The 21,496-nt window shown below is 36.4% G+C and overlaps 1 protein-coding gene across 1 annotated transcript; it reads left to right on the top strand.

Annotated features, from left to right (window-relative positions):
- Positions 1–4,005: 4,005 nt before the first annotated feature.
- Positions 4,006–7,547, top strand: LOC134529585 (cuticle protein 19-like). The gene is made up of 3 exons (XM_063363833.1): positions 4,006–4,066; positions 5,334–5,432; positions 6,914–7,547. The coding sequence occupies exons 1-3, from the start codon at positions 4,052–4,054 to the stop codon at positions 7,157–7,159; spliced, it is 360 nt and encodes a 119-aa protein (XP_063219903.1). The 5' UTR covers positions 4,006–4,051; the 3' UTR covers positions 7,160–7,547.
- Positions 7,548–21,496: the final 13,949 nt, after the last annotated feature.

The following is a 21,496-nucleotide window of genomic DNA, read 5'->3' as shown; positions in this document are numbered from 1 at the left end:
TGCTCACGAACAGTATTAAAGAAAAGTTTAAGGTCAAATTTATGATTTCGTTTATGGATTTCTTTTTAATGTGTAACATTTTAGCTCGAGTTCTACGGAATTGGGTCGCATGGAACGGAAATGTGTGACCATGGTGCTGCCATTTTTGGCGGATGGTGCGAACACAATTTCACAAAGACAAAGGGAAAATTTGTGGTGTTAAATGTTTAATGAATTTTTACAAGACGGGCAGTGTTTTAATAAAATTCCTAGTCAAAAATCAGGTTCAAAGCCGGAGTTTAGTATTTTTTCAAATCTTTTTCGCTTTTATCGAAGCATTTTCATCATGTAGTTTAACCTTTCACTCTGCAACGTGAATGATTTATTGTTGACGTAGCTACTCCAGCAGCGAATCCTAGTGGCGGGTGCGGAAATTACGTGTGATTCGCGTGTAGATATGTAGTTGTAAACACAATTTTCGTATATTTATCACGCTTGGCATTATTTTTAATAATTTTACGTTAAATTTCGTGTATGAGTTTCGTATTATAAGTGTATTTTCAACATGAGAACACATGAATTTGCTTGTTGATGTTAAATGTTACTCATCTCGGACGAATACTTAAATAGAAATCGCTCACATTTGAAACATAGAACTTCTTCAACGACAAATATTAGAAGCTTAGGAACGACATAGACGTAAATAAACTGTTGCATTTTTATTGCTCCTTAATCTGCATAACAAAACTCTCACAAATACATCTTGAAAGCATAATTAACCTCACGTGACTACAATGTGCTTTTCGCGTTGCCAAGGAATTTTTGTGTTTCGGCTGTTACACGGATCATTTTTACTGGTTGGTCTGATGAATGCTATGTGTCAAAATTATTTCAAAAATTTTAGGTTTTTCTTTCCCAGGTCTTATTTTTTTCTCGGTTTGGGTCCGTTAGTCTAGTTCTGCCCAGTAATTCTGCAATCAATCACGAAAATGCACGATGTTCATAGCTGTTTGCGTTAAGGAAGGATGTGTCCTGTACTGATGAAGCCTCGACCGGGTGAACTTTTAACTTCATGGCTTCATTCAGTGAGAATTGAAAGGATTGTCCAATATTTTTGACGGTAACACAACCTGGTGTATCAACAAAGAAATAACTTTTCGAAAGTCAATTTGTTTGTGTTGAACAAATATTTCACACTCTGTTTTCAGGAAATTTTCAATTTTCATTCGTTCAAGTCAATCATTTGACAGTCATTTAATATACATAAGAGTTTATGAACAGCAGTTGGTTACCTTAGTAACAGATTATTGTTAAATGTTTATTAAACGACTAGCCTTGTGCCCGATGGAAAAGTATTTGATTCTTATATTGATGAATTACCAAAACTGCTGATACAACTAACTTTTATTTATAAACAGATGACTAAACACCAATTTTTGTATTTCTAACTTCAAAAAATGACAACTTCCATACAAACTTTCATCCCCTTACTAACCCCCATAGGAGATGAGTTTTCAAAAATCCTTTCTTATTGCTCACTTACGTTATATGTGGTACTTTTATGCAGAATTTCATGTTTCTAGACCAACCGAATTAAGTTGTGCGTGGTCTGTCAGTCAGAGTTTTATTATTAATTTCTATAGTTAGAGATATCTCAAAGGTCACAGATACGCATGAACTGACGCGAGCAATTCGTCCTTTCACGAAAGGATGCATCGGTAATTATGTGAAGCTCCTTGCAACTATTTGGCTGAAATCCCTTAAGACGAACTTTGCATGTATCCTTTAAGCTAACTATTCCTATATGTGTTCGGAAACAGCACTTGTTTGGGCATTCCATTGTGTGTTTTGTTTCTTGGTCGGACACAGCTTCACTGCCGGTTCTGCGTCCTGAAGCATGGAGCAAGTCTTGTTTGTGTTTCTCCGGCTATCTTCTCCGCTCTACTGAACAAGGGAACCACAATGGGGGAGCCGCTGTGTGCAGAACGGCAAGGTTCTTGAGCGAAGCAGCAAAGGTTGGTAACGTGTACATGGATCACAGTTGGGCAACCTTTGAAATAGTGAGGGCCAGTAATCAATATTTAAGGGGGATTATTGGGCTTCGCCATTTTGGAATTTCATATGATACCGCTTGCAATAAAGATTCCATGTTTTTTTTTTTTACATGGCACAGTACTTAGCTTTGGCTACTTGTTTGAAGTCAACACTCGTGAACTGGTGTGATTATCATGATAGTTGAAGTTGGCCGCGTGAAATAATAAGTTATTTCCTCGAGGTGTTTACAGACTAAGAGTCTGTTAGTAAACATGTGTTTGCAACACGGTAAAAAAGGTCTGGGAGATATGATTTATGCCTTGACAAGTTAAAAAATTGGGATAAATAGTTCCAAATTATAATTCTAGCGAAATATGGAAAATAAAAGATGGTTGGGGCTTAATTCCGCTTAAAAATTCTAGTGGCCCGATATTTATCACGTGTAGTCTTTATTTTTATCAACAACAAACAGTCTGTTACAATTTTCGCTAATTGTATGGCCCGTTTTGTTTGTGATAGAACTCAAGTAGGAGTTAGAACTCAGGTAGCATTCAGCTCTTATCTTAGATAGTTCAGATGTAGGATAATGCAAGAATGTGACTTCTTTTTCAATATCACTTCATTTGGCAATCGTGTAGCGATTTTCCGTTTAAGTTCGTGTCATTTAACTTGTAACAAATTCGTAAATTCTCAAAAGTAGAATCGTACAAGTCTTTCTGCCGCTCTTGTTCTACCAATAGTTTTCGTAAACATATTTTTGTCTGTATTCAAACGTTGTGAGTTGCTTTGAACGTGACATTTGTAAAATGGGTACCTCTAGTACTGCTTGTGAGAACTTTCAAATATAAGACAAGTTAAGTGACACAGACTATAGTGTGGCGAGCCACTGCCCAAAACTTCGTGGGCCAATAGAGGTATGTGGGCTGCGGGTTGCCGACACTACTATAGCTTGTGTGCACTTTTCCTTGAATAAAGTATAATTTATTTTTTCATATTGGTTAAAAATTATATTGGAAACTATTGAAATTTAAAATGGCAACTATCTCACTTGAGATCTCCCAACTGAATGTGTAGCCTTCCACCGCGTGTCAGTACTAACATTTGAGTGGTACAAATGGCTAGTAGCCTACTCGTGTGTCGATTACGTGAATATTAAAATTTAAAAAAAAAAATTAAGATGCAATTAATCTGAAATTTTGTCCAGTAGTCGTCAAACAAAAACAAAACAAACATTTAATAAGGTGTGAACGCTTGAATATTCTTTCCCCAGCTCGTTATATGACTAGTGGCATGCAACTCGGGTTCAAATTTCTTTACAAAACCTGATCGACAGTGAGGTCATTAGACATGACACCACACAACGAAACAAGAATGGGGATGTCGGGGAAGCAACCATCCATGGCTTTCAGCAAAAAACCATCCCACCATCTGGCTGGAGTGACTTCGGATAATCTGGATGTGAGTCAAATGACATGCCACCAAAATGTTTGATGTAAAATGTGTTCTCAACATAGCGAATGAATTGTACACTCCAAGTGTGATTACTAATGAAAGGGGGGGGGGGTGATATCCCCTCCTTAGCCCGAAATTGTATTTTAAAGAGTATATTTATGTTTACTTATTTAAATTCGTGTTTTTTAAATTTTCTATTGTGTAAAGTTGTACGAAACATTAAAGATTGATAACGTGAGTATGTAATTATTTACAGTCAAATCTCTGACGTATCTAAATGTTGCCTGAAAGTTGCTCGTCGGCGCTCTGTCTCGATATTCTCTCTGCGGACTGGGCGGGCGGAGAAGGGAGGGGGAAGCACTGCGGGCACGCTACCGTTTTCACTTTCGTCGACTCTCGCCCGACTTCCTCGAGAAAGGAAACAATGAGGACCATGTCCGGCGGAGTTGTGGAGCTGTGGAGGGGGACAGCTGAAGGTCGCCGGTCCACGCGTGCGCGTGGCGCGAATAAAAGCGGACCCGCGGCCCGTCCACCGGCACATCAGCTCCAGCTCCGCTCCGGCTCTCTCCTCCAGCCTCTTGCAAGCATGCTGTCCTCTCAGGTAACCTGCTCGTGGAGGCCTGCTGTGGCCAGCCTCGCTCTTTACGAGGGGCACTGTTCTCAAACATATAGTAAAAAATAATTATTTATACTTTCGTTATCTGTGTATTTTAATGATCCTTAGATTTAATTTTTTTGTATAGTATAAATACTATTTTTTCCTTTCTTCATAACACATATTGGTTTATCTACAGAATGATATGACACTCCAAAAAAAATCGTCGTAGATAGTGTTTTATATTAATTCATAATATTATTAAGATGATTTTCTAAAAAAAAAAGTAAATTTGCAGTAAATAAATATTCGAAATACGGTGAAGGGATTTTAAAACGGGCTGCTTCGCATATAGTCGCTCAAAGTTGTAGGTCTACCTATAGCCTAGTTAAGATACATCTAACTGCTCTAGGGAAACGAAGCAATATTTTTATTTCGGCAAATTTACATTTTAAAGAAACTCATCTTCCTAATGTTATGCATCAATATAAAACAGCTTTTATTTCTTAGGGAACCAGGAACATTACTTACAAGAAAAACCATCCATAACATTCTTAACACAATGATTCCCGTTGTGAGAACAGCTACCTTTAACAGCCGTGTCCTAGATACATTATCAAGCCCAGCATTTGCTTCGGAAGCAATAATTGGGTCGGTTATCCTGTTTTTAATGTAGTTTTAGTTATAGCCTTTTTTGTTTCTTCAATCAAAGAGGCGGTTATTGTGGAAAAGACCTAAAGTTCGAGCTTGATTTAATCAGTTTGTCCCATATATATCCAGTATACAAACTAAAACTCTGTCAAACCGTCATCAGTCACAGAAATAATTTGATATCGTATGGCTATGTTATAATGTGAATAGGAGTCCCTACATACCACAGTGCAATTTAAGATCACATCCCTCCACTTCTCGGCTATTATTTTGAACTTATCAAAAACACCTATAATAAATAAAGCTTTCGAACGTGCGGAGCTTGAAACAGACTTATAATCGAATTTAATATTTTTTAAGCCTTACATAACCTTCCTAAAGCCCAATTGCTGTAGGTATTTGAAATGTTTTGAAATTTCCTCAACTAAGATACAAATATTCAAACAGCCTACAAACATTTAAGGCTTGGTCGCGTTAAATTCTAGAATCTGTTAACATCCAGCATTGCGCTTTATCAGCTTATATTTCTTCTGATTCATGCAAATAACCACTAGAAAATATTAACTAATTTCTAAATATTAAAGATTTAATTTATGTCTGTAACGTATGTTGTAAATTACAGGTTATTCTTCTGGTGGTGGCTTTCGCAGCCGTGGCCACAGCCTTCCCGGGATTCGCGGGATACATCTCGGAGGCAGGAGGCCATCAGGACAACCACTATGTGAGTATTAACCACTTATAAAAAACCAGCATTTAGCATCTGAGAAGAGTTTTTGAAAACCTATGTTAATTTCACATTATAATGCCAAGCATACTCAATTAATTCAAAGATTCTTACTTCTCACTGTTTATATTATCCTACATGTATGTTTCAACACACAGACTAAAAACCTGGTATTTTTTTTAATTTGGTATATCAATCTTAAAAACATAGTTATTTTTAATGTTAAAGTAAAATTCAAAAAGTATTATAGTTGGTAAAATAATCGTTAAATTGAACTAAATGTTTAAGCTTTAATTACGCTATGGAAAATTAGACGATCCCAATGATGATATTATTATTTAATACAGTAGGTAATATTTTAATTTTAACTGTTACACTGTGAGCTGATTTTCATAAAATAGTTCAACTGCCTTATTTAGATTCGCATCAAAATTAATCCTTTAAAAGAGGCATCGTCCATCAATACTACAATTATATATTCCCATAACACTGGAAAATTGGTTTCATACCAGATCATAACTGTGATATTTTCGCCAGACCACAGTACTTACTATTACTGAATGATTAAATATTTTTACAAATACATTAAAGCTTACACTGGTTTTAACAACACAGTCTTCTCCGTTTAATGAATGTATTCATTAGCGCAAATAATAAATCAGTAACACTAAAATATATATTTTACACAAAATACAACATTATGAAGTAATTTTTAATTGATTTTTCAGAAGATCTTGTAATATGAAACATTTGAAAGATTGCTTTTGAATGCAATTATTTATAAATTAATAAATCTTAATATTTTGTGGTTTTTCTCCACATAACGTTTTAATCATAATGTATTGAATGCAGGCCAAACATTTTTTACTCTTTAAACTAATCACCGAGTAGAGGATCTGTATCGACAGTGGATTTACCATCAGATACATTAAATTATTAATGCTGAATAATCGCACTTGGCGGTTGGGCTTATACATGTATTACGGAAGCGTAAAATTAAATAGTTTAAGTAGTAATAACACAGTTAATGTTACACAACACGTGTATTTTAAAAATTAAATGTACAAGTTTGAGTAGTGACCAATTTTACCGCTTTTTGCAAGAGATGTATTTTATTTGAAATCCTCCACAAATCTTATTTATAATTACCATGTACCATAACAAATACTACAAACTTTGTACAAGCCACGCAACATGGAAAGGAACCTTGCGACACATGCTCCGCCCTTCCGCCCCTCTTATCCTCCCCCCCCCCCCCCCTAAATCAAACATGCAGCTTGCCCGTGCATGCGCTGATTGGTTGTGACTGCCCAGGCTGTCGCATTCTCTCCTCCCTCTTTCCGATGGCGGGACGGAGTAGCACAATAACCACGCCCTCAAAACCTTTCTTAGGTTGCGTGACCTGTAGCATATCGTTTTGTGGTTGGGAAACTTTTGGACGAACTAGAGTGTTTCACGTCATGGTTTGTGTCCCACAGGCGTACCCGCAGTACGAGTTCAAGTACGGAGTGCACGACCCGCACACGGGCGACGTGAAGAACCAGTGGGAGAGCAGGGACGGCGACGTGGTGAAGGGCTCCTACAGCCTGGTCGAGCCCGACGGCTCGGTCAGGACCGTCGACTACACGGCCGACAAGCACAACGGCTTCAACGCCGTGGTCAAGAAGTCCGGTCACGCGGTCCACCCTCAGCATGTGTCGCACTTCGGCCACGGCGCCTACTGAGCTGACTGCGACTGCCCCCGATCCCTCCAGCCCAAGGATGCTCCAGCCTGCTTCAGAACACAGACCGCGTTCCTTAACATAACCAAGCTCGACCTTCTCCGAGAACTCAGGCTAAGACAACGTTGATTGTTCGCTACCTCGCTGTACTACTACAATATTACCCAATATCTTTACGGTCTGAGGTCGTTTTAAATTTTAACGATGTGATGACCTTACTATTTGATTGTGTTGTAAGAGTATCCCTGGATTTATATGTTTTGATATGCATGTTGTGTTGCATATGTAAATAATTATTGTATGTTTGATGTGTGTTTTGTATATATTTAATTGCCCTTCTTTTTAAATGGACATATTCTGTGATAATAAAAATATCTGGATTAATAGATGATGAATTTATTTATTTATTTGTACCAAATATCAAGCACATGTAATGAATTGGTTGGTTACATGTATAAATTTATTAATGTAATAGTTTTGATAGGAAAATCACTATAAATTATTTTATTTCTACAACTGTGAAAAAATTATCATCTATTTTGAAGTCTGAATAGTGGGCCATTAAAACATTTTTTTTTTCGATAGCTTAAACACCTCATAATTTATAGTCACATCCCGAATTAACAATAAGAAATTAATATAATGTAAGTTAATTTTATAAAGCTACTGGGCAGATGTTTTTTACAAGTAACTTTCTAATGAATGTCGAGAATTATATATATCCTGGATACCAGACTAATGTTTAAGTTGATAAACAATACTCTGTTAATATAGCTTAATTTTTCTTAAAAAGAATAAAGCTAAAAGCAATCTCTAATAGGGTTCACATCTCTTAAATCATATATTAACTTATTTTAATTAAATGTCCAAAAATGCAATTTAGGCTTAAATTTGGCTTGTTAAGAAAATAATTATTATAAATCTAATTCCTGCTGAAATACTTTATTTAGGTTTTTCCGTAATTCCCCAGAAATATCCCAAAAAATTCCCAACAGGGAGAACACCCTTAAATTTGAATAAACTTCTGCCATCTTTGATGTTTTCAAAAAACACTGTAACTCTGCAACGAACAATTTGGATAGGGACGTGCTGCTGGTGCCAAACGTTTCTGTTCTAGAAGAACTTACTACTATAATTAAAAGTCTAAACACACAGACTTGATATCATTCCATTTACATAAATCAAGTTTGAAAAGTACATACAATAGAATTATAATTGTAGAATTATGTAGTGACTTTTCAGTTTTTGTAGAAAGAATATATTAAATTTTTTCATTAAAAATGTATTTTTTATCGAACGATAGGAATTACTATTATTATTAAGTTTTTTAACAGGTTTTGGTGTTCATAGCTGGTTGTTGGAAAGCTGAATATAAAATGGGGGAAAATTGCATTATCAATGGCAAAGGCATTAACGGTGTAAATGTGACCAGAAGTTTAGAGAATTTGAGTAATATCGCAATAAACAGAAAATATGGGAATGTGGGGAAAAATTGAGGGAGTTAGTAATGTGCGAGTGCATGTACAGTGCAGAAAAAAATTATATTAGACATGGGAATTATCTTCCACTATCTCTACCTGAAAGAACAAATACAACAAAACCACACCTCAGATGTGACCTATATTCCTTCGACTTTAATATATGCTATTTTATTGCAGGGGAATTGTTTGTAAGGAAGCTTACAAAAAGCACCCACATCACTAACCAAATATATACCAACTGAAAACTGTCCCAAAAAAAATGTATTTGGAGTAAATGATAAAAGAGGTGTGACATTTATAAAATAGTTATAAATACCATTGATAGCGAATATAACCTGATTGCAAACGTTGCACAATTTCATAAAATCTCTAATGCATGGTTTTCAAATATTTGTTCAAGAATGCCAGGCGAGTAATTTGAAAATGTGGTCTGAAAACCTGTTGGCGAGTCCCATTTTCAAGAATTTCAATAAATTTTGAATGTTCCTGGATGACAATGATGACTGCCAGTACCTGCTGTCTGATCTTTTAGAAATACTCTTAAATTTCAGTACCGAGATTGACAAGTTGTACACTGAAAAGTCTTTACTGGAACTTTTATCAGGCACTACGGAAATACCATCCTTAATCCAGCCAGTATGAAATGTTCCGGGACAGTTGTTTCTTCAGACTAGTTTCATCAAAGAATTTAATGGACATTTGGTACGCTGACCAAAAATAAATGAACAGAAATGGATTATAGACACAGCTTTCAGAATTCTCCAAGAAAATATACGATCTTAAGTTTATGATTGCCTGACATGTCCGAACTTGAAGAAAATCAAGTAGGTAAGATGTTCACTCAACTGATTTGTGGTTTAATGAAACAAGTAATATGTTCACCTTGCTACCATTTGTTTAAATTTACACATTCTATTATTTCTATGGTGCATCATCCACAATTTTTTTCGTCAGCTGTGGTATTTCAGTGTTTTTTCATGGACATTTCCGATTAAGACATCTAATTAATACTCTGAAAAGTTTTGGCTGGTGTTTCCTACAATGATATGTGTAAAGATGAATCTTCTGTAACAATTAACACTTCAAGTGAAGTTCAGAACAATGTAACAGTGCATATCATGCACTCAAACTGAGGATGGTCGTGGAACTTTTCATGTGATGGGAGGAATGCAGTTGAGTGACGCCTTCTTCAGCTGTTCAGACAGGTTCTAGTATTCCAAATCTAAATATTAAACAAACAGCAGCTGTTTTTGTAAAGTTTGCATTCATCCCAATCCTTACTCACAACTGGTCGAAGAACTGTGGATTAAAACGCTTGGTAATGAAAGACGTCTTCTCCCTGAGATTGTGGCCAATGGATGCCGCAATCGGAAACACATACCACTGGATTTGGATGGCGCATCCCAACTCAGTTGAGCAACCTCATACGGGATGGAGTGGTTTCATGAATATTGCCACAGGAAAACGATTTTGATTTTATAAAAAGTCAATAGTGATACCTTTGCCCTTCGTCGAACTTAAACATTCTAACCTCACCTCAATTAACACCTTTATTCGTTTCCCATCTGAAAAAAGCAGGAAGAGGTAACATATGATCAGCTGCTCTTCATTAAAGCCATGGATATACTCTCTCAAGTGAATGAAACTGATGAGTTGTTTCAGGTAATTTTCATATAAGGTGGATTTCACCTGCTTATGAGTTACATGTGTGTGGTTGACAAAATAATGGGTGGTAGTGGTATGGAAGAAATGTGGGGTGAGGTATTTGTTAAAAACGCTGTTGACCACATGTTTACGCAAGTGCATTATGAAATCATTCGTTTTCGCAGGCAGCTATCACACATTTGATTTTGGAGTGTTGTGAGGAAGAATGATTATTAATCGGTTCTGATCTCAAATTCACGAGACAATAAACTTGTCATCCTCCGAAGAATTTTTCGATCCAAAGTCAAACCTTTACTGATTGCTGAATCCAGCACGAAGAAGACGCTAGAAGATAAATTCCCTGTTTCAAGCAAGTACCTATAATTAATAACTCCATATGAGCATAAAGAACAGATGAATGGAACCTTAATCTATTCTCAATCCAACACATATTAGTTTACCTTCATGCAGTTAGGCATATTCATTATACTAAACCAGCCCACCTCTCTCTCCAGAATATGTCTAAACTTAAGATTACTTTGTCGGGTAAATAATTTGAACATTTCGACAGTCTGTGTTATTTACAGTTAGGCAATCAGTTAAGTTTCGTTGTGGCATTTGGACAGACATTGCCATAGAGCAGGTCATGTGATCTATGAAGATCAAACTTTGAAAATAAAAAAATAAGTTTTGAAATTTCTTAAACAGAATTTAAGAAAGTAAGGTTCCCCGTTTTCCGGGCTCTTAGTTGAACGGTGAAAACAGAAGTGAAGTCAGGACGATCAGCTGATATAGTTGATGCGGACCCGGTTCTACTTGTACTCATTGCTGCCTTGGTGCAACCCCAAGGTACCGTGTACATTTTAATTTTGAGAAATTCTACAGTCACTTGAAAAGTTTACTGCAGCAGACAAAGACATGAAAGCATTGGTTACATGACAAAATACCTACTTTGTTCAGAAGAGGTCCAACTTTAGGCTTTAACAATGTGAACTGCCGAAAGTTGTAGAAATATTCAACAACCCAAATGCGCCACAGTACTTGGTTCAACTGTACGAGAGCAATTCAATGTCAATTTGTACAAAAGTAAACATTCAAAGGGACTTGACAAAACTAGTTATAAAAAATATGTCTGGACAGTTGGTAAAAAAACACTTTAAACTACATCATGAATCTTGCGAGCCTTCTCACCAAGATAGTCTGCGAGTATATAAAAAATTCATCATGAAAAGGTAACGTCTTTTCAGCTAAATGTTGGGACAGGGATGCTATACACACAGTTGACCCCCGAGCCAGACAACCTGCTGCATTTCGTCTGTTGTGGGTGCAAATGTGACTGCTCCCGAAATTGTCAGTTCAAGCAAAGTGATGGGTTGAATTGCACCCCTATGTACAGCAATGTGCCGGGAGTCCAACTTCTATCGGAATATTCCGGATTCCGAGGATGAATATGATATCGAAGGCAACTGCGTTACCGAGAATCATGTCGAAACATAACTTACTACTACCTCATCCAAAGAAGATTATGCAAAACGAAGACGAATTTAATAAAATACTAGAATTTGTATATGTTTATATATATATATTCAATTTTTATTTTTAAAACTATTCCATAAGTTATGTTTTCAAATAAATCCCACAATACTTTGGTGATAAATGTTGTTCCTATATGTTTTTAAAGGAGTTTAATTAATAAAATTGTATCAACTCTCTTTTCCATTTCTATGGCAGTAATGCGTTCTTCTTCCAAAACAGAAATTTTCGGCACTAGCAGCACTTCCCTATGATTTTCTATTGCTGATTTATGTTTTCTTAGGAAAAATCCATCATGGCGGGCATTTATTCTAAATTTTAGGGTGTTTTTCATGCCGGATTATTTGGGAATTGTCTGGAGAAATACAGGGGGCATAAATGAAATATTTTTAGAATGAATCAGATTTATAATAATCATTGGCATTTCCAATACTAATTTGCCTATACTACATAGGTTGGTTCCTGTGCAAAAATTTAAGGATAGAACCTCCCATCTTTCTCATTCTGGTCTTAAATTTAACAGACCTATTGGTTTAGGTAGTGAACGTTCTTGTTGAGGGAAATCTTGGTCGATGATTATCTGAGTTGTTACTATGGTAGGCTGTGGTAACTTGTGATTCAACGTAATTTCTTATAGTTTTCTAAATTAATTTCAGCTTTCCCCAATAGTAAATTTCGTTTTTTAAAATTCTAGTTTCTTGCTTGCAAACTGTTTAGTTTATACCTTATGGTTTTGCTGTATTTAATACTTGCCGTTATTAATCGTCTTGACTTTTCATACGTTAGATCCGATGTTCGTTCGTGATTTTGTAAACATTTAAAGCTTTTGGTATGTAATTATCGCCCAGTATAACTTGAACTTTCTTCGAACGATGCCAACAATCACAAAAAATAAAAATCTTATTTTTTTTTTTTTTCATTTTTCTTGAATTGTCTTTTCTTCTCTTAGGAATTGTCATATTATTGAAGTTTCGTGGCAAATTTATTTTTGCAAATGAGTTGCAATACCATGCTTGCTAAGTTTTGTGGTCAAACGTAATTTTTTTATAAGTATTTTTGTTCCTAAATCATGTGTTTGTAACTTTGTCTTAGTCTGATATATCTTAAAGAATATAAAAGTAGCTATTTGTAACTAAGAGTAGCTTTCAATGAAATAAAATAAAATCCTGAACTGGAACTTTAAATAATTGCTGACCGTGTCAACACTTCCACTGAAGTTTTGACATTTAAATTTTCTTTATTTGTAAAATGGTTAATTGCTTAAGAAAGGTATTTAATTTAATGAGTTATAACTTAGTTAAAACTTAGTTAATACACTGTGCATTTTGTAATATTATGACGCTTTTATTAACTCGCTTTCTTGTCTGTTTGTCTGTTTTGTACAAATTTTGCAATCGATTTCAAACTAACTTTCCAATGAGCTAGAGAATTGAAACTTAAAACACAGCTCACAACTAGATGAAAAAGTAACATCAACTCGCTCTCTTGTATGTCTGTTAGTTTGTCTGCTTGATACAAATTTTGCCATCTAATTTAAACTAACTTCTCGATGAGCTAGAGACTTGAAACTTTAAACATAGCTAAGAGCTGGATGACAAACGGAGAGTACATATAATATTTTTATGTGTGGGGAAAACGGGTTCGTAAGGATAGCCAAATTAATTTTATATAGTTTTATTTACTACTAATATTTACATTACTAATTAAATCACCACACTTAATGTATGTTCACAAATCACTAATTATCTGTCCAGTCTACAGTTCACATTACTCACTGGATCTAGGCTCAACAGTGGTTCACCCTTTACCGCGCACCTGTCCACACACAGTCTCGCGTCACTCGGTCACGCTCGCTCGGTCCCGTCGCTTTGCGCCTGCGCCACTCGGCGAACTCGCACTTCACTCAAATCGTATGTTGGAACTCCCGCGTAGGACGGCGTCGCCGCTTTTATACCAGTTGGCCATCTTTGTGGAACTTACTGGAGTGGTTGTGATGTGTCACCTCACCCCGGGCCGACCCGATGCTCGAAGCATCCAGAACAGCGACTGTTATTCACTCCTCTTGACGCAGCAGCATTCCCAGTAAATCCGCAGAATTCCCAGGCCGCTAAGGGATAGATTACAGCGCTGACGAAAGAGGCCGCCGGGGTTTGGGGGTGGCGAGGCCGGGCCACCATAATCCCCAAAGGTATGCGCGTGTGACGGCAGTGGTCGTGTGAGACCACCAGGCCGCTCAGGTACCTGGCGCATGTCACAGTTATGCCTCCAACGTTCGTAACAATGAATAATACATATAAATAATAAATAATATTGTATAATAGATATACTAAAGAATATTGATTGAATTCGTTCGTTTTTTGGTTTTCCAACTTGGGTTATTATTTGAGCTGTAATGATTTAATTGGCATGGCATGTGCAAAGTTTTTTCATTGCAGATTGCACCATAAGTGAGTCATAGCCTATATTACAAATTGGTAACTAAGAATCAATGATCTGGCATTAATTTGTTTTATTATTGAAATAAAAATCTTATTATATTAATTTTCATTGGTTGAAAATTTTATTATTCATTAAAATATTCATAAAACATTTTGAAATATTATTGGTAGGTATGTATAACAATTTTCTATTTCAGATATGATTAGGTGAAGAGAAATTAAATGAACCTAAAATTTGCTAAATTTCTCTGTCATAAACTCATCAAGATATTTAAAAACGGCTCCTCAATTTCTCACACACAAAACTAAAAAGCATAAAATAGTTATTTAAATATTTTTAATGTACATTTTTAAAATCGACTAAAAAGTATAAAATTATTTATTTTATCCCCATAAAGATTTATAACATCATAAAGATTCTTAACCCCATACAGAATGTCCTGAAAATTTGTTATAGTGAATTTTTAATACCTATGAAAATACTTGTAAGGTTTAAAAAAACGCTGGCCGCATGCAATAGATAATATTGATGCATGAATAGTTCACCTATTTCACTAAAAAATTTATTGCACTTTAAATGATATGAACTGTTGTGTAAGTTTTCTAAACAACAGCTACTCCCTACACTCCTTTATTATATATTGCATGCGCCCCCGGTTTTCATTAAAATCTTACAAGTATTTTCATAGGTATAAAAAATCCACGATCACAAATTTTCAGGACCATTTGTAAGAGATTAGGAATGTGTATGGGATTGTAAACCTGTTTGGGGCTATGAGAAATTATTTTTAACGTTTTAGTCAATTTTAAAAACGTGGTATTTAAAAAAATAATTAATAATTATTTTTAAGGTGAAGTAATAATTTCTCGGTGTTGATAAGATTTATTTGTATGAATATTTGCTGGGTGTAGTACTGTTTCATGAAGTGGTTCTATATTAAAAGTTATAATAAGCGTGGTCACTCTATGTTCTTATGTATGCATAATAAACAGCATGAGTTGATTGTTAGGTATTTCGTGTCAAACGGATTTCTAAATTTTCAACTACGCGATAGTATTTTCTTAAGCTCACGTGGTGTGCTTCGGCTCACGTTCACGGGCTGGTGGAGTGAATGTGCGGTCTGAACGAAAAGAACCCCGATAAAACCTTACCTTCTCGCGGCAACGTCTGCCACGTTACCATCTTGCGAAATATCCGGATCGCTTTGGTGGATGGCGGTTTATCAGACCCCTCCCCCCTTGTCTTCTGATAGGGAGCTTGCCCTTGAGACTTGTCAAGGACAAGTTGTGGGTGATGTGTGCCTGGCCACCACGCGCGTTAGAAGTGAAACTTCACACCTCAGTAATCACTGAAACGGTAAAACTAAACGATAATGTACACAAGGACATAGCAAATACCATCATGTCAAGGAAATGCGCAGTTGAGAGACGGTTGTGGCCAATGGCTAGGCAACATAAATATGTAAGTCATTAATTATACTATTTTTAACATATACTTTTTATATCTGGTCATGTTGTTTAATATGGATAAAATTATTTATATATTGATTAGGTCACAGTCGTGTGGAAACAAATGATGGTAAACGTTTTATTTTGTTGCCATTTAAGGTGATAACAATTTTTCTAGGCGTTTTCAAACTTTTAACTTTAGTTGTTCTGATTGGTATTTTTTTTTCCTTATAGTTCCCAATTCCATGCTCCCGTAAATTTAGTGTGTACTCTGCTTTTGAATTTTTAACTTGCCGTCGTTTTCAGGAGTTAGACTGTTTAATTTTATAGATTCGCGTATTTGAAAATGAATCTGTTTGATGTAGAACTCCAACCAGGGAGCGACGGTAGTGGCGAGAGACGGCAGGGGTGTCCCACGGCCCGCGTGTGTTGGTCGCCGTGCTGGGTGGCCGAGGAGCGGCGTCAGCAGGAAGAGTGTGTCGTGCATGCTTTCTTTCCGGTCTGGCACACAATAACATACTTAGAACCACAATAACACTATCACAGATTGCAATACAAATTATGACAATCATAAAAGAATAATCAAATTTAACTTTTTAAAAATTATTTGTCGTTTATAGCATGACGAAAAATGTAGCACTGGAGCATCACTTCGCTAACACTTTCCCAAGAGTAAGGAGTGGGGCTCTCGATATCCTACCTCCCCCTTTCCGCCATCGAGCTCTCAAATTCTGAGCGATGCAAATTTTCTTTATAATGATTCATCGCTTTGACGCCGGTAGGGTAGGGCTATACCAGTTGCTAAGAAGTTTCACTTCAAAAAACATTCTCCGTAAAAGTAACCAAGGTGACTCACTAACTTCCTACTCGCTTGGCTCTAGTGAGGCAAGTCTGCTAGCGAAACATTCCGTGAGCGAGTAACCAAGTTTTACTCGCTCTGCATTCATGTGCTAATAACATATACCTGCAACCCGCTCGAGTCTTTTCGCTGACAAGTAGCTAGTACTTCAAATTATTCCATTTTTTTTTAAGTTTTGATCATATCGCTCCAGCACGACTAAATTTGTTTTTATTCCGATTATGCTTTCACGTGGCTCAGAGTCCATTATATAATCTTGAAGATATCTTCAACATCAGCCTCTGAGCAAATACGCGTGACTTAAACTGTTATCGCAATCCACTTTTCCCCCTTCTATTTTCATAGGTTTCGTGTAATGAATGGAGTTTCTATATAGGCATCTACGATCCAAAAACCTACCTTGAAAATTGTTTCAAATTTGTCTTGTATTTTTCTTTTAGAGCTTAATGGTTATTCTCATAAGGCCATGTTCTTTTTCTTGGCATTATAATGATTTAAGGTATTTTCCTCTACATGTATTCTAATCGCTGTCTTGCATTTTTTGTTTGGTCACAAATTTCACCACTAGATTGTATGTTAGCGTACCTGACTGATGTTTTTCTGTGCCACTTTTATTACTATAATTATAAAAACATACACCAGCGGGCTTTTCAGCCTGTTAATTCCAACATGAACTTGTAACTTCTCTATAGACTTGTACTGTTTACTGCACAACTAACCTTAGTATTCACATTCATTTTGGACACTGGGACGTTAGGCCCATTCACTAATTCATTACATTCATTCATTCTCTTTCTCGGCGCGTGGAAATATTGAGAGGCGCAGTTACACTAGCACGCTCGCCTTTCACCGCCCGGAGGCTTGCGCTCTCTCCCTCCCCTTGAACCTCGCATAAATAACAATAAAGCCTGAATAATTTCACGGTGCGCAGCTGGGAAGTCGCGCTGAAACCATGAATCATGCAGCGCGCACGATTCGTCTTCGTTTGTTTCAGATAAGGCCGCGCGTAATTAACACGTTGTTTCTGCGTTTTACGAGACCAGTGTGGTGGACGAGACTCCCCCCCCCCCCTCTTCCAAACACACACACAGCATGTTAGCAAGTGTATATGCCTAGTGTAGGCCTAATAGATTCTTTATTCGCTCACAAGATGTTTTTACAGAAGCTTTTAATTTTTTTAAGTACTGAATCACATTACTTTTTTATTTAAAATTAAGTTAACTATTTTGTAATTCAACGGTTTGTCACAAACGTTTAGCCACCAATGAAAATCGTAAAACATATTGACTTAAAACATTAGAAAAAATACGTATTAAACAATAGAATACATTTTTCCCGTGAAAAATTACCAGTGACAAGTACTCAGAAAACATTGCAAAACTAACCGAAATTTGCCATTGATGTACAGAACCCTTTGCAAATTGCCTGATGGTTATTTGTTGTTCCGGAAGTTGTATTGTAACATAAATAAACTTTGTTTCGAGATTGAAATTTTGCAGATGGAAATTATTGTAATACTTGAAAAATTAAGCATTATTGTGGCAAATTGAGATAAAGATCCGGAAAACTCGTTGCTTCAAAATTCTCTCATGAACATTCCCCAAAAATATCTGCTATAATTTCAAGGGCACTCTGTAAAATTTAAAAAGCACCACTGAATAGAGTTGTGAAAAACGGGAAATTTTACTAAATTATTATTTATCAACATTAGCCTACTTCCACATGTGTACACGCCATCTTGTGATTCTTGAAGCTCACGATAGGCATATGAACTATCACAAACCACACTGAAGCACTGAATAGGTTGAATAAAAATCATGTACGATTGTGTCCGGGCTTAAAGGAGTAATTACGCTGGTATAGTAAATGGGATAGCAACTGAGGCAAGTGAACTCCCCTGACTACTCTACTATTCTATACATGGTAGAGTAGCTATCCACGCACCACTAAAGTCCAAAATGGGATATTTCTTTACATGAGTGGCTTCCAGTATACAATAGGCAGTCGATTTCGTTGTCATGCTCAGAGAAAATGTTTCAAAAATGTGCAAAAGCATTAGTGCAAGAGGTACGGGAATCTTTAGGAAAGCATAGAAGGGAGAAAATAATGTCCTATTCTGCTGACTATTCCATGTCCCTGTTTCTGTCATTTATACCGTTAATGTTCCACGCACATTCATTTCTGCGGAAGAATTCTACAAACGTAATAGTTTCTGCTTATAGAGTCAACTGAGCATCCCGTGATCATGAATTAGCTCGCCACCCCTCCTCCACCAGACTGCACCGGCTCACGTAGGTAAAGTACGTGGCCTGGTGAGTTGTGCAGGGGGAACGAGAGTGGGCGAACTATCCGCATGTGCTGTCCCACCCGACTCTTCCTAATACTATATTTAGTACTCTTCCATCATTCCACGAGAGGATAGTAGCGCGACTTTCCTTACTTGCTCTAGTTCATATTCCGTTTTACTCTACTCGTATAAACGCTCCTTAAGAGTACCAGTGCTAGTTACATAAAGCCTCAGTAATGGCTCGATTACACGGGAAAGTTTGCTAGCAGTACTTGTCGGCAGGGGGAAAAAAAAAAATCGCGCACGTGCGAGTCGTTTTTTCGCTAGCTCTGCGAGAGTTGATCTCGTAGGACAAGATAAACTTGGCCTGAGTAACGATTTAATTGGGCCAATTTACTGGCCATCCCCGATGAACCTACTCGTTGGGAACAATATTGTTCAGTGTAATCACAATGACTCTCCACTAGCTCGCTGTTCGCTTTAGTCAAGTGGGTAAAGATGAATACCGATCACATTTTCCAGCTATTCCTATGCCATTGATATGGTTTAACGGTCGTTATATTTTTCTTAAATCGTTGGAGTACGAAAGTGTATGGAAATAAATAATAATAGTAATTTTTCATTAAATTTTGAACCCAAATATTAAACCAATTTCAATGAGATAGCATTTTGATTCAAGAATAAAAATACACATAACCTCACCGTAAACATCGCGTGAGCGAGTATTCAAGTTTCACATTACCATGTAAATGACACCGCATACTCTAGAGATTTCACATTCACGCCCGCACAATATGTTTTTTTTAATAAATATATATATACTTATGTGTGTGTGTGTTTTTATATATATGTTTATAATTTTTTAATCTATTGGTTTCCTGATTATTTTATTTTAATTTTTTTAACAATTTCGTACTCAAACTGTTTATCGACAACTCTAAAAAAAACACTTAAAACACTGCAGTTGCAAGCGAATAACAATGAAAGTCAACCCATCTTTAACTTTGCGCTATGGAGCAAAACGAGCTGCAATTTAACGAATCAGCGAGTTCGTTCTCACAGTGAATTTCCATTTGAATAGTTAGTAAACTAGAGCAACATAATTAATTTTACTGGCTAAGTTTACAACCTACTGACTTTAAAAATCACTAGCAGCATCCAAATTCGTTAATTGATCCTAGTAACTCCTCACCATCGAAGACATGTACCACCAGATATGAGGAAATCCTCGCCTCCGCGAAGCATTTACCAAATACTTCCGTGGGAATGGAAGTTCCGAAATACAGTTTGTTTACGTACTTTTAGAATAATTTGCAACTTCACACCTACGATCGAAGTTCGTGAATGAGTTGGCTGATCGATATTTTCACAGGAGTCAATCATTCGGGAATTTTCTTCAAACATTCGTCACGCTGCCGTCTTGAAGCAAAGTGTTTATGGAATTAAGAATGTGCCATCATAGAAGATTCCATCACCGAAAAATATATGTGTTTTGTAGAAAATAAAATCCTCACCTTTGCGAAGAACATGAGAATCACATTTTATGTTGTGAGCAACAGTTAGCCCCATAAATTGGGTAAGACCATATTTATTTATTGAAATTACCAATGGCACAGCACAATTACATTGATATGCTTCGTAAGGGTTCATTACACTACTTCGTAACCGTGGTATCGACGATCGTTGGTTCCGGCAGGTTGATGAACAATCTCATCACTCTGACAGTTCGATATCTGTATCCCGTCAGGCCAAGAATGAGGATTAGAGGAATTTATGTAGTAGCACTGACACCACTACCTTGGCAGGCCTGAACCCCCGAACTTTTCGATATGTGACAAAACCTCTGGCGTGTAGAGGAAAAAGCATGAAAACACAATAAAATCTAAAGTATTCTATTCGTACAATATTTGGAAATATTTCACCACAGTTGTTATGAATAATTCCCATTTGACCTGGTGTCATGCCATTCTGTGCAAAAGTAACCATTGTGTCTATACCGATGATGTCAATATTTGCAATTTAATTTAAACTTTCAATTTTATTCATGTTTGTGACTGAAACAAAAACCAAAAAAAAACCGTAGTTTTTGCTAGTATGGAATAAAATCAGTACATACTTAATATCATAAACTTTTATCTAGGAAAATATTGCCTTTTAAGACATTCAGTCGATAAAGATATATTAGCAAACACAGAAGCCATCCATCATACAAAATGAACAACATAAATGTTGATCCGGATAGTGAGAATAATGAGTATGGTTGAATGAGAATAGCTTGGTTGTGTAAAAGCTGTGGAAAATGTTTCGTTTAAAACCACATCCACCACGTTAATTAATTTAAAAAAATGGGTTTAATACATCCGAAGATCTAAAGCTGATATCGTTAGTGGGATTGTGGGAGACGAGAGGTCTTTAGTCAGTCACATTAGCCGCATTAAATCGGCCTATTTAAGTAATTTCGAAATGAGTTTCATGACAATGTAGGAAGTGTCATTTTTCTGACAAAACTATATGGACTTGAGTATCTGTAATCAAAGATGCCCAATGTGAATGTCGAGATATACCAATCTGAGAATAAATGTGCGTTTGTTACTCGTAAATTTCTTTTATTTCAAATTTGAAAATAAATAGTCACAATGGAGTGGAGAG

Source organism: Bacillus rossius, chromosome 1, assembly GCF_032445375.1.
Source record: "Bacillus rossius redtenbacheri isolate Brsri chromosome 1, Brsri_v3, whole genome shotgun sequence".
Taxonomy (NCBI): Eukaryota; Metazoa; Arthropoda; class Insecta; order Phasmatodea; family Bacillidae; genus Bacillus; species Bacillus rossius.
This window is presented reverse-complemented; position numbering and strand designations above follow the sequence as displayed.